This window comes from Oncorhynchus keta, chromosome 23 (assembly GCF_023373465.1).
Source record: "Oncorhynchus keta strain PuntledgeMale-10-30-2019 chromosome 23, Oket_V2, whole genome shotgun sequence".
In the NCBI taxonomy this organism is placed as follows: Eukaryota; Metazoa; Chordata; class Actinopteri; order Salmoniformes; family Salmonidae; genus Oncorhynchus; species Oncorhynchus keta.
The window spans coordinates 1,065,867-1,078,366 of record NC_068443.1 but is presented as its reverse complement, the minus strand read 5'-3'; the positions used below and the strand labels follow the sequence as shown (position 1 = coordinate 1,078,366).

Here is a 12,500-nt window from a genome sequence, read left to right as displayed (position 1 = left end):
AAAGTGGACAGTATTCAGGTGACACTCACTCAACAGCCCAATGTACCATTGTGTAGTTTTAGAGGTAGAGAAAAATATTTACTGTAGTTTGAGTGCTTTATGTGTTTTGAGGAAACAGAAACAACATTTACAAGGATGACTGACAAACCACATGTGATGATGAAGTGATAAATATAGCTGTGAGGAGCAATGAACGGGGTTCACAAGATGACAAAAAAAGGACACAGAAAACAGTTGGATAAGAAAGTTCCTACAGGATGGAGTGCTTGCTATCTTCCTTTACGTGCAATTAGTGAAACCATTAGTTTATCCCTCAATACCACAAGGATGACGCAAGTGAAGTTTAGTCTAGTGCTAGTAGGTTGTGCTAGTGCTAGTAGGTTGTGCTAGTGCTAGTAGATTGTGCTAGTGCTAGTAGGTTGTGCTAGTGCTGTAGGTTGTGCTAGTGCTAGTAGGTTGTGCTAGTGCTGTAGGTTGTGCTAGTGCTAGTAGGTTGTGCTAGTGCTAGTAGGTTGTGCTAGTGCTAGTAGGTTGTGCTAGTGCTAGTAGGTTGTGCTAGTGCTAGTAGGTTGTGCTAGTAGGTTGTGCTAGTGCTAGTAGGTTGGTTAGTGTGGCCGACTTTGAATGCAGCAACTAATCATTCTAAAATTCATTTAGAAGCCAAATGATCAAATCAAATTTTATTGGTTACATACACATGGTTCGCAGATGTTAATGCGAGTGTAGCCGAAATGCTTGTGCTTCTAGTTCCGACAGTGCAGCAATATCTAACATGTAATCTACCAATTCCACAACAACTCCCTAATACACACAAATCTGAGTACGGAATGGATTAAGAATATATACATATATATATGGATGAGCAATGACAGCGCGGCATAGGCAAGACGCAATTGGTATAAAATACAGTTTATACATATGAGATGAATAGCGCAAGATATGTAAACATTATTAAAGTGACTAGTGATCCATTTATTAAAGTGCCCAAATAATTTCAAGTCTGAACGTAGGCAGCAGCAGCCTCTCTGTGGCCTTGAGATAGAAGCTGTTTTTCAGTCTCTCGGCCCCAGCTTTGATGCACCTGTACTGACCTCGCCTTCTGGATGATAGCGGGGTGAACAGGCAGTGGCGTTTTTTTATTATTTTTATTTTACTAGGCAAGTCAGTTAAGAACAAATTCTTATTTTCAATGACGGCCTAGGAACAGTGGGTTAACTGCCTGTTCAGGGGCAGAACGACAGATTTGTACCTTGTCAGCTCGGGGATTTGAACTTGCAACCTTTCGGTTACTATTCCAACACTCTAACCACTACCCAGCCACCCTCTATGATCTTTTTGGCCTTCCTGTGACATCGGGTCCTGGAGGGCAGGTTGTTTGCCTCCGGTGATGCGTTGTGCAGACCGCACCACCCTCTTGCGGTCGTAGGTATTGTAGTTGCTGTACCAGGTGGTGATGTTCTCAATTGTGCATTTTGTTAGTTTGTGAGGGTTTTAGGTGAGAAGCCACATTTGTGCCTCCCGAGGTTGAAGAGACGCTGCTGCGCCTTCTTCACCACACTGTTTGTGTGGGTGGATCATTTCAGTTTGTCCGTGATGTGTACGCCGAGGAACTTAAAACTTTCCACCTCCTCCACTGCTGTCCCGTCGATATGGATAGGAGGGTGTTCCCTCTGCTGTTTCTTGAAATCCACGATCATTTCCTTTCTTTTGTTGACGTTGAGAGAGAGTTTGTTTTGCTGACACCACACTCCGAGTGGAGTCTATATACCAAAACTGGAGTCAATCCTTCATGAGAAGAAGATTGTACAATTATTGTCTAGCATTAGCATATGTGCTAACATTATTCTATAGGTACAGTGCAGCCATATTTGAATGCAATAACCCCCCCAAAAAAACAAACAAATACAAAATCTGGAGTGAATCTGATATATGGTTAATGAGGAGAAGATGATTGCAGATGACTTTGAGCATTACGAATTCAAAGAATTTGTTGTTAATAGTTTCCTTGTTCTTTTCAGATACCAATACCATATTCCTCTTAGGGATGTCCATGATAGCGATAAGGAGTTTATAGAGCATTGTGTTTTGTACAAATTCTTCCTTAAAAGTTATAGCCCTCACCTCAATCTGGTAATGAATGCTGAACAAATTGAGGAGATGAATTACTTGGTGTTACCTTAAATTGTAAACTGTCATGGTCAGCACATGGTTGTAAATGGTCAGATTCAACGGTTGTAAAGATGGGGACAGGTATGTCCGAGGTAAAGAGATGCTCTGGGTTTTTTTGACAACACATTCCTCAAGCAAAATGCTGCAGGCTCTAGTTTGATGTTATCTTGATTATTGTCCAGTCGGGTGGTCGAGTGGTGCAGGCTCTAGTTTGATGTTATCTTGATTATTGTCCAGTCGAGTGGTGCAGGCTCTAGTTTGATGTTATCTTGATTATTGTCCAGTCGGGTGGTCGAGTGGTGCAGGCTCTAGTTTGATGTTATCTTGATTATTGTCCAGTCGTGTGGTCGAGTGGTGCAGGCTCTAGTTTGATGTTATCTTGATTATTGTCCAGTCGGGTGGTCGAGTGGTGCAGGCTCTAGTTTGATGTTATCTTGATTATTGTCCAGTCGGGTGGTCGAGTGGTGCAGGCTCTAGTTTGATGTTATCTTGATTATTGTCCAGTCGTGTGGTCGAGTGGTGCAGGCTCTAGTTTGATGTTATCTTGATTATTGTCCAGTCGTGTGGTCGAGTGGTGCAGGCTCTAGTTTGATGTTATCTTGATTATTGTCCAGTCGTGTGGTCGAGTGGTGCAGGCTCTAGTTTGATGTTATCTTGATTATTGTCCAGTCGGGTGGTCGAGTGGTGCAGGCTCTAGTTTGATGTTATCTTGATTATTGTCCAGTCGGGTGGTCGAGTGGTGCAGGCTCTAGTTTGATGTTATCTTGATTATTGTCCAGTCGTGTGGTCGAGTGGTGCAGGCTCTAGTTTGATGTTATCTTGATTATTGTCCAGTCGAGTGGTGCAGGCTCTAGTTTGATGTTATCTTGATTATTGTCCAGTCGGGTGGTCGAGTGGTGCAGGCTCTAGTTTTATGGGGGGCTAGGGTCAGTCTGTTAAATCTGAAGTATTTCTCCTGTCTTATCCAGTGTCCTGTGTGAATTTAAGTATGCTCCCTCTAACTCTCTCTCCATCTCTTTCGCCCTCTCTTTCTCTCTCGGAGGACCTGAGCCCTAGGACCATGCCTCAGGACTACCTGGCCTAATGACACCTTGCTGTCCCAAGTCCACCTGGTCGTGTTGCTGCTCCAGTTTCAACTGTTTTGCCGCTTGCGGCTATGGAACCCTGACCTGTTCACCGGACGTGCTACCTTGTCCTGGACCTGCTGTTTTCGACTCTCTCTCTCTACCGTACCTGCTGTCTCTAACTCTGAATGATCGAGTATGAAAAGCCAACTGTCATTCACTCCTGAGTTGCTGACCTGTTGCACCCTCGACAACCACTGTAATGATTATTATTTGACCCTGCTGGTCATCTATGAATGTTTGAACATCTTGACCATGTACTGTTATAATCTCAGAAGAGGATTGGCCATCCCTCAGAGCCTGGTTCCTCTCTAGGTTTCTTCCTAGGTTCTGGCCTTTCTAGGGAGTTTTTCCGAGCCACTGTGCTTCTACATCTGCATTGCTTGCTGTTTGGGCTGGGTTTCTGTACAGCACTTTGTGACATCAGCTGATGTAAGAAGGGCTTTATAAATATATCTGATTGATTGATTGATTGATTGACTGTATCTAAGAAGGTGAATTCCAGGAGAACCAGACAGCTATTCTCTTCAAATCATTGGTTGTCTACACAGCCCTCCTAACCAGGCTGGGAGCGTCAACAGCTATTCTCTTCAAATCATTGGTTGTCTTCACAGCCCTCCTAACCAGGCTGGGAGCGTCAACAGCTATTCTCTTCAAATCATTGGTTGTCTACACAGCCCTCCTAACCAGGCTGGGAGCGTCAACAGCTATTCTCTTCAAATCATTGGTTGTCTACACAGCCCTCCTAACCAGGCTGGGAGCGTCAACAGCTATTCTCTTCAAATCATTGGTTGTCTACACAGCCCTCCTAACCAGGCTGGGAGCGTCAACAGCTATTCTCTTCAAATCATTGGTTGTCTACACAGCCCTCCTAACCAGGCTGGGAGCGTCAACATGGCTGTTTAAGCTTCCTGAGAAAAGAACGAGTTCAAGGAACAGACAACCAAGAGAAAGGAAAGTGTGACATCATGTGGACAATCAGAGACATACACCCGGTAACGGAGGACAAGCCGCCATCGGAGTAGAAGGTCGTCGGCTAAACCTCCTAAGCGGAACTCGGTCCACGAAGAAAAAGAGACAGAGACTTTCAACAAGTAAATACGTTCAGTATAATTCTGACCCATAAGGCAGTTCGGGGTAAGGTGTTAGGGCTAAAACTAAGCATAGTTTACAAATGTATCCAAGTGTGCTTTTCTCTCGTGCACTTTCTCTCTCTCTCCCTCTCCCTCTTTCTCTTTCTAAATCCCCATTTTGTGTAACACGTGTCATATCATGTTGGTCCACTAGGGACCGGTTTGTTGTACTAAGTTCTAATCAATAGCCCAGACTGTGTGTTTGTTTATCTTATATTATCACTTAGCTTGTTAGTAAATAAATAATCAACTCAATTGGTGTGATGAGGAATGATTTAGTGAGACTCGGATTTGCGAATTATGCGACGTTCAGAATGAGACTGATTCGGAAATGAATTAATTAGTGACTGCTAGGAAATCGATATTCTGATATTCTTTAAGTTCATTTGGGAAACGGTAACTCATTAACCTCTCTAGGGTAGGGGGCAGCATTCAGAATTTTGGATGAAAAGCATGCCCAAATTAAACGGCCTGCTACTCGGGCCCAGAATACATGATATGCATATAACTGGTCGATTTGGATAGAAAACACTCTAAAGTTTACAAACACTGTTAAAATAGTGTCTGTGAGTATAACAGAACAAAACCAAAACCAGAACAAAACCTGAGAAAAATGGACCCTACCGTGACGCAGAGCTTTTTCATGCTCAAGTGCATTTCTTGTTTACCTTTAATATTCACGACGTTATTGTCCGGTTGAAATATTATAGATCATTTCGGCTAAAAAAACAACCTGAGGATTGAATAGGATTGAATATAAACATCGTTTGACATGTTTCTATGAACTTTTTGTCTGATTGTTTTGACTGCGTTTGAGCCTGTGGATTACTGAAGTAAACGTGCTAACGAGGTTTTTGGGTATAAAGAGACATCGAACAAAAGGAACATTTATTGAGTAAATGAATGTCTTCTGATTGCCACCATATGAAGATCATCAAAGGTAAAGGATTTTGTAACGCTTCTGCTTGGCTGGTTACTGTTTGTAATAATTTGTCAACTGGGCTATGTTCTGGGCTAGGTATGTTCTGGGCTAGGTATGTTCTGGGCTAGGTATGTTCTGGGCTAGGTATGTTCTGGGCTAGGTATGTTCTGGGCTAGGTATGTTCTGGGCTAGGTATGTTCTAGCCCGGTATGTTCTGGGCTAGGTATGTTCTGGGCTAGGTATGTTCTGGGCCCGGTATGTTCTGGGCTAGGTATGTTCTGGGCTAGGTATGTTCTGGCCCGGTATGTTCTGGGCTAGGTATGTTCTGGGCTAGGTATGTTCTGGGCTAGGTATGTTCTGGGCTAGGTATGTTCTGGGCTAGGTATGTTCTGGCCCGGTATGTTCTGGGCTAGGTATGTTCTGGGCTAGGTATGTTCTGGGCTAGGTATGTTCTGGGCTAGGTATGTTCTGGGCTAGGTATGTTCTGGGCTAGGTATGTTCTGGGCTAGGTATGTTCTGGGCTAGGTATGTTCTGGGCTAGGTATGTTCTGGGCTAGGTATGTTCTGGGCTAGGTATGCTTTCGCCGAAAAGCATTTCATAAATATGACACTGTGGTTGGTTTAACGAGTAGTTCATTTTTAAACCTATGTAAAATATGTTTTGTTTTCTGAATTTTTATAATGAGCATTTCTGTAATTGAATTTGGCGCTCTGAAACCTCACTGGATGTTGGCCAGATGGGACGCTAGCGTCCCACGTACCCTAGAGAGGTTAAACAAACTTTTCCCGTGGTGCCCCAGAATACTGAGTTAATGGTTACCTGATTAATTTGATCACGTAATTATAAACATAGTTAATTATTCGATGAATAGCATTTGTCACATGAATGATACTAACGTCACGACAGAAGGAAGAGGAAGAGGAGGATGAGAAAGAAGTGGAGGGGATGAGGAGGTGGAAGAAGAGAGTGACAAAGAGGATGGAAGAGGAGGTGAAGGAGAAAGAGGAAGATTTCAGCTTGGACCAGGCACCTGGACACTTGGCTGCTGCTGCTGTCAGTTGATTTGGAGGCATCCAGGCCGTAAATCTTACGGAGTTTTGGCCGGGCACGTTCACTGGTTTTGGGAATGGGAACGTCTGACGGCATTCCGTCCAGCTCGTCCAGGGTGTCTTGGCGGGAGAACAGCATGGTGGCCTCAGTGAAGGCACTGATGCGATAAAGGGACGGAGAGATGAGGAATAAATGAGTGGGATGACACAATGGTTACAACATGGCTTCCACATGACACGGCTAAAGATGTGGAAGTTTCCAAATGGTAATAGTGGTGATGTGATTTCTCATCGCCAATGCTGAAGATACTGATCAAGCCCTAGAATTAGATATAGAATGAAATAATAGGACTCTCCACAGTCTTTTCTTCTGCTTTTTATTACTACTTGTTATTTGTAGACTTTTGTATTTGGCGTTTGATTCTTGATTGATATTTTTATTGTACTGCATTGTTGAGGAGAGTCAGCAAGTAAGCATTTCTCTGTACTGTGTACATCTGACCAATACACTTTGATTTTATGCTCAAAACCGACACCCCAACCCGAGCACTCCGTTCTGCCACCTCAGGTCTTTTGGCCCTCCCACCCCAACGGGAGGTCAGCTCCCGCTCAGCCCAGTCCAAGCTCTTCTCTGTCTTGGAACCTGCCCATCTTCCAAAAACATCTGAAACCCAATCTCTTCAAACTGTATGTTGAATAATCCCCCTTCTCACCTCAACGCCCACAGCACTAAACCAGGACTTAACCCCCCAAGCTCTGACTCTACTGACCCCACTGCACTAAACCAGGACTTAACCCCCAAGCTCTGACTCTACTGACCCCCACAGCACTAAACCAGGACTTAACATCCCAAGCTCTGACTCTACTGACCCCCACAGCACTAAACCAGGACTTAACCCCCCAAGCTCTGACTCTACTGACCCCCACAGCACTAAACCAGCACTTAACCCCCCAAGCTCTGACTCTACTGACCCCCACAGCACTAAACCAGGACTTAACACCCCAAGCTCTGACTCTACTGACCCCCACAGCACTAAACCAGGACTTAACCCCCCAAGCTCTGACTCTACTGACCCCCACGGCACTAAACCAGGACTTAACCCCCCAAGCTCTGACTCTACTGACACCCACAGCACTAAACCAGGACTTAACACCCCAAGCTCTGACTCTACTGACCCCCACAGCACTAAACCAGGACTTAACCCCCCCCAAGCTCTGACTCTACTGACCCCCACAGCACTAAACCAGGACTTAACCCCCCAAGCTCTGACTCTACTGACCCCCACAGCACTAAACCAGGACTTAACCCCCCAAGCTCTGACTCTACTGACCCCCACAGCACTAAACCAGGACTTAACACCCCAAGCTCTGACTCTACTGATGCCCACAGCACTAAACCAGGACTTAACCCCACCCCCAAGCTCTGACTCTACTGACCCCCACAGCACTAAACCAGCACGTAACCCCCCAAGCTCTGACTCTACTGACCCCCACAGCACTAAACCAGGACTTAACCCCCCCCCAAGCTCTGACTCTACTGACCCCCACAGCACTAAACCAGGACTTAACCCCCCCCAAGCTCTGACTCTACTGACCCCCACAGCACTAAACCAGGACTTAACCCCCCCCCCAAGCTCTGACTCTACTGACCCCCACAGCACTAAACCAGGACTTAACCCCCTCCCCAAGCTCTGACTCTACTGACCCCCCACAGCACTAAACCAGGACTTAACCCCCCGCCAATCTCTGACTCTACTGACCCCCACAGCACTAAACCAGGACTTAACCCCCCAAGCTCTGACTCTACTGACCCCCACAGCACTAAACCAGGACTTAACCCCCCCCCCAAGCTCTGACTCTACTCACCCCCACAGCACTAAACCAGGACTTAACCCCCCAAGCTCTGACTCTACTGACCCCCACAGCACTAAACCAGGACTTAACCCCCCCCAAGCTCAGCACTTAACCTGACTGACCCCCTCCCTCTAGCTCTGACTCCACTGACCCCCACAGCACTTAACCAGGACTTGACCCACCTAGCTATGACTCTACTGCCCCCCACAGCACTTAACCAGGACTTGACCCCCTCCCCTAGCTCTGACTCCACTGACCCCCACAGCCCTTAACCAGGACTTGACCCCCCCCCTCCCCCTAGCTCTGACTCTACTGACCCCCACAGCCCTTAACCAGGACTTGACCCCCCCCTAGCTCTGACTCTACTAATAGCTACGATATGGAGGTTAAATGTACTTTCTATCCCTGTGATATGTGGTTGTCCCACCTAGTCATCTTATTAAGATGAATGAACTGACTGTAAGTTGTTCAGGATAAGAGCGTCTGCTAAATGACTGACATGTCAAATGTACATTTGATTCACATGATTACACGTACGAAAACACTTACCTGGATATGCTGTCTCGTGATGCCAACGATGCCATGCTGTCCTGGCTCTCCATGCGATAGTCCCCTCTCCTCCTGTGGACCCTGTGAGACCCCCCCGACGCACTGTCCTCCTCACTGAGCCGGTCCAGGCTGGACCCCCGAGACATGCTCATACGCATCTGCTTCTGGTAGAACACATGGATACTCTCTCTGGACGGGACGTTGCCCTGCAGGGGGAGGTTAGATCAGGATAGTCATTTAATCTAGTTTGCTACATATCAAAGTCAAAAAATGTAATCTAACTATTTAAAGAGTGTTTATGTAAGACAAGATACTCAAAGGGGCGGCAGGTAGACTAGTGGTTAGAGTGTAGAGGCGGCAGGTAGCCTAGAGGTTAGAGTGTAGAGGAGGCAGGTAGCCTAGTGGTTAGAGTGTAGAGGAGGCACGTAGCCTAGTGGTTAGAGTGTAGAGGAGGCACGTAGCCTAGTGGTTAGAGTGTAGAGGAGGCAGGTAGCCTAGTGGTTAGAGTGTAGAGGAGAAACGTAGCCTAGGGGTTAGAGTGTAGGGGAGGCAGGTAGCCTAGTGGTTAGAGTGTAGAGGAGGCAGGTAGCCTAGTGGTTAGAGTGTAGGGGCGGCAGGTAGCCTAGTGGTTAGAGTGTAGAGGAGGCAGGTAGCCTAGGGGTTAGAGTGTAGAGGAGGCAGGTAGCCTAGTGGTTAGAGTGTAGAGGAGAAACGTAGCCTAGGGGTTAGAGTGTGGGGAGGCAGGTAGCCTAGTGGTTAGAGTGTAGAGGCGGCAGGTAGCCTAGTGGTTAGAGTGTAGGGGAGGCAGGTAGCCTAGTGGTTAGACTGTAGGGGAGGCAGGTAGCCTAGTGGTTAGAGTGTAGAGGAGGCACGTAGCCTAGGGGTTAGAGTGTAGGGGAGGCAGGTAGCCTAGTGGTTAGAGGGGAGGCGGCAGGTAGCCTAGTGGTTAGAGTAGGGGTTAGAGGCGGCAGGTAGCCTAGTGGTTAGAGTGTAGAGGCGGCAGGTAGCCTAGTGGTTAGAGTGTAGGGAGGCAGGTAGCCTAGTGGTTAGAGTGTAGAGGCGGCAGGTAGCCTAGGGGTTAGAGTGTAGAGGAGGCAGGTAGCCTAGTGGTTAGAGTGTAGAGGGGGCAGGTAGCCTAGTGGTTAGAGCCTGTAGGGGAGGCAGGTAGCCTAGTGGTTAGAGTGTAGAGGCGGCAGGTAGCCTAGTGGTTAGAGTGTAGGGGGGGCAGGTAGCCTAGAGGTTAGAGTGTAGAGGCGGCAGGTAGCCTAGTGGTTAGAGTGTAGAGGAGGCAGGTAGCCTAGGGGTTAGAGTGTAGAGGAGGCAGGTAGCCTAGTGGTTAGAGTGTAGAGGCGGCAGGTAGCCTAGTGGTTAGAGTGTAAAGGAGGCAGGTAGCCTAGTGGTTAGAGTGTAGAGGAGGCAGGTAGCCTAGTGGTTAGAGTGTAGGGGCGGCAGGTAGCCTAGTGGTTCGAGTGTAGGGGCGGCAGGTAGCCTAGGGGTTAGAGTGAAGGGCGGCAGGTAGCCTAGTGGTTAGAGTGTAGGGGCGGCAGGTAGCCTAGTAGTTAGAGTGTAGGGGCGGCAGGTAGCCTAGTGGTTAGAGTGTAGGTAAATCAAATCAAATTTTATTTGTCACATACACATGGTTAGCAGATGTTAATGCGAGTGTAGCGAAATGCTTGTGCTTCTAGTTCCGACAATGCAGTGATAACCAACAAGTAATCTAACTAACAATTCCAAAACTACTGTCTTATACACAGTGTAAGGGGATAAAGAATATGTACATAAGGATATATGAATGAGTGATGGTACAGGGCAGCATACAGTAGATGGTATCGAGTACAGTATATACATATGAGATGAGTATGTAGACAAAGTAAACAAAGTGGCATAGTTAAAGTGGCTAGTGATACATGTATTACATAAGGATGCAGTCGATGATGTAGAGTACAGTATATACGTATGCATATGAGATGAATAATGTAGGGTAAGTAACATTATATAAGGTAGCATTGTTTAAAGTGGCTAGTGATATATTTACATCATTTCCCACCAATTCCCATTATTAAAGTGGCTGGAGTTGGGTCAGTGTCAATGACAGTGTGTTGGCAGCAGCCACTCAATGTTAGTGGTGGCTGTTTAACAGTCTGATGGCCTTGAGATAGAAGCTGTTTTTCAGTCTCTCGGTCCCAGCTTTGATGCACCTGTACTGACCTCGCCTTCTGGATGATAGCGGGGTGAACAGGCAGTGGTTCGGGTGGTTGATGTCCTTGATGATCTTTATGGCCTTCCTGTAACATCGGGTGGTGTAGGTGTCCTGGAGGGCAGGTAGTTTGCCCCCGGTGATGCGTTGTGCAGACCTCACTACCCTCTGGAGAGCCTTACGGTTGAGGGTGGAGCAGTTGCCGTACCAGGCGGTGATACAGCCCCCAGGATGCTCTCGATTGTGCATCTGTAGAAGTTTGTGAGTGCTTTTGGTGACAAGCCGAATTTCTTCAGCCTCCTGAGGTTGAAGAGGCGCTGCTGCGCCTTCTTCACGACGCTGTCAGTGTGAGTGGACCAATTCAGTTTGTCTGTGATGTGTATGCCGAGGAACTTAAAACTTGCTACCCTCTCCACTACTGTTCCATCGATGTGGATAGGGGGGTGTTCCCTCTGCTGTTTCCTGAAGTCCACAATCATCTCCTTAGTTCTGTTGACGTTGAGTGTGAGGTTATTTTCCTGACACCACACTCCGAGGGCCCTCACCTCCTCCCTGTAGGCCGTCTCGTCGTTGTTGGTAATCAAGCCTACCACTGTTGTGTCGTCCGCAAACTTGATGATTGAATTGGAGGCGTGCGTGGCCACGCAGTCGTGGGTGAACAGGGAGTACAGGAGAGGGCTCAGAACTCACCCTTGTGGGGCCCCCGTGTTGAGGATCAGCGGGGAGGAGATGTTGTTGCCTACCCTCACCACCTGGGGCGGCCCGTCAGGAAGTCCAGTACCCAGTTGCACAGGGCGTGGTCGAGACCCAGGGTCTCGAGCTTGATGACGAGCTTGGAGGGTACTATGGTGTTGAATGCCGAGCTGTAGTCGATGAACAGCATTCTCACATAGGTATTCCTCTTGTCCAGGTGGGTTAGGGCAGTGTGCAGTGTGGTTGAGATTGCATCGTCTGTGGACCTATTTGGGCGGTAAGCAAATTGGAGTGGGTCTAGGGTGTCAGGTAGGGTCGAGGTTATATGGTCCTTGACTAGTCTCTCAAAGCACTTCATGATGACGGAAGTGAGTGCTACGGAGCGGTAGTCGTTTAGCTCAGTTACCTTAGCTTTCTTGGGAACAGGAACAATGGTGGCCCTCTTGAAGCATGTGGGAACAGCAGACTGGTATAGGGATTGATTGAATATGTCCGTAAACACACCGGCCAACTGGTCTGCGCATGCTCTGAGGGCGCGGCTGGGGATTCCGTCTGGGCCTGCAGCCTTGCGAGGGTTAACACGTTTAAATGTCTTACTCACCTCGGCTGCAGTGAAGGAGAGACCGCATGTTTTCGTTGCAGGCCGTGTCAGTGGCACTGTATTGTCCTCAAAGCGGGCAAAAAAGTTATTTAGTCTGCCTGGGAGCAAGACATCCTGGTCCGTGACTGGGCTGGGTTTCTTCTTGTAGTCCGTGATTGACTGTAGACCCTGCCACAAGCCTCTTGTGTCTGAGCCCTTGAATTGAGAT

The 12,500-nt window shown here is 47.4% G+C and overlaps 1 protein-coding gene across 1 annotated transcript in view; it reads right to left on the bottom strand.

Annotated features, from left to right (window-relative positions):
* Nucleotides 1-12,500, bottom strand: part of LOC118377407 (piezo-type mechanosensitive ion channel component 2-like) — a gene marked incomplete at its 5' end in the record, with an annotated part of 307,558 nt that overhangs the window by 48,836 nt on the left and 246,222 nt on the right. The window contains 2 exons of the mRNA XM_052477385.1: nt 6,380-6,556; nt 8,802-9,007. Of these exons, the coding sequence (XP_052333345.1) occupies nt 6,380-6,556; nt 8,802-9,007 (383 nt within the window). The remainder of the gene's footprint in view (nt 1-6,379; nt 6,557-8,801; nt 9,008-12,500) is intronic.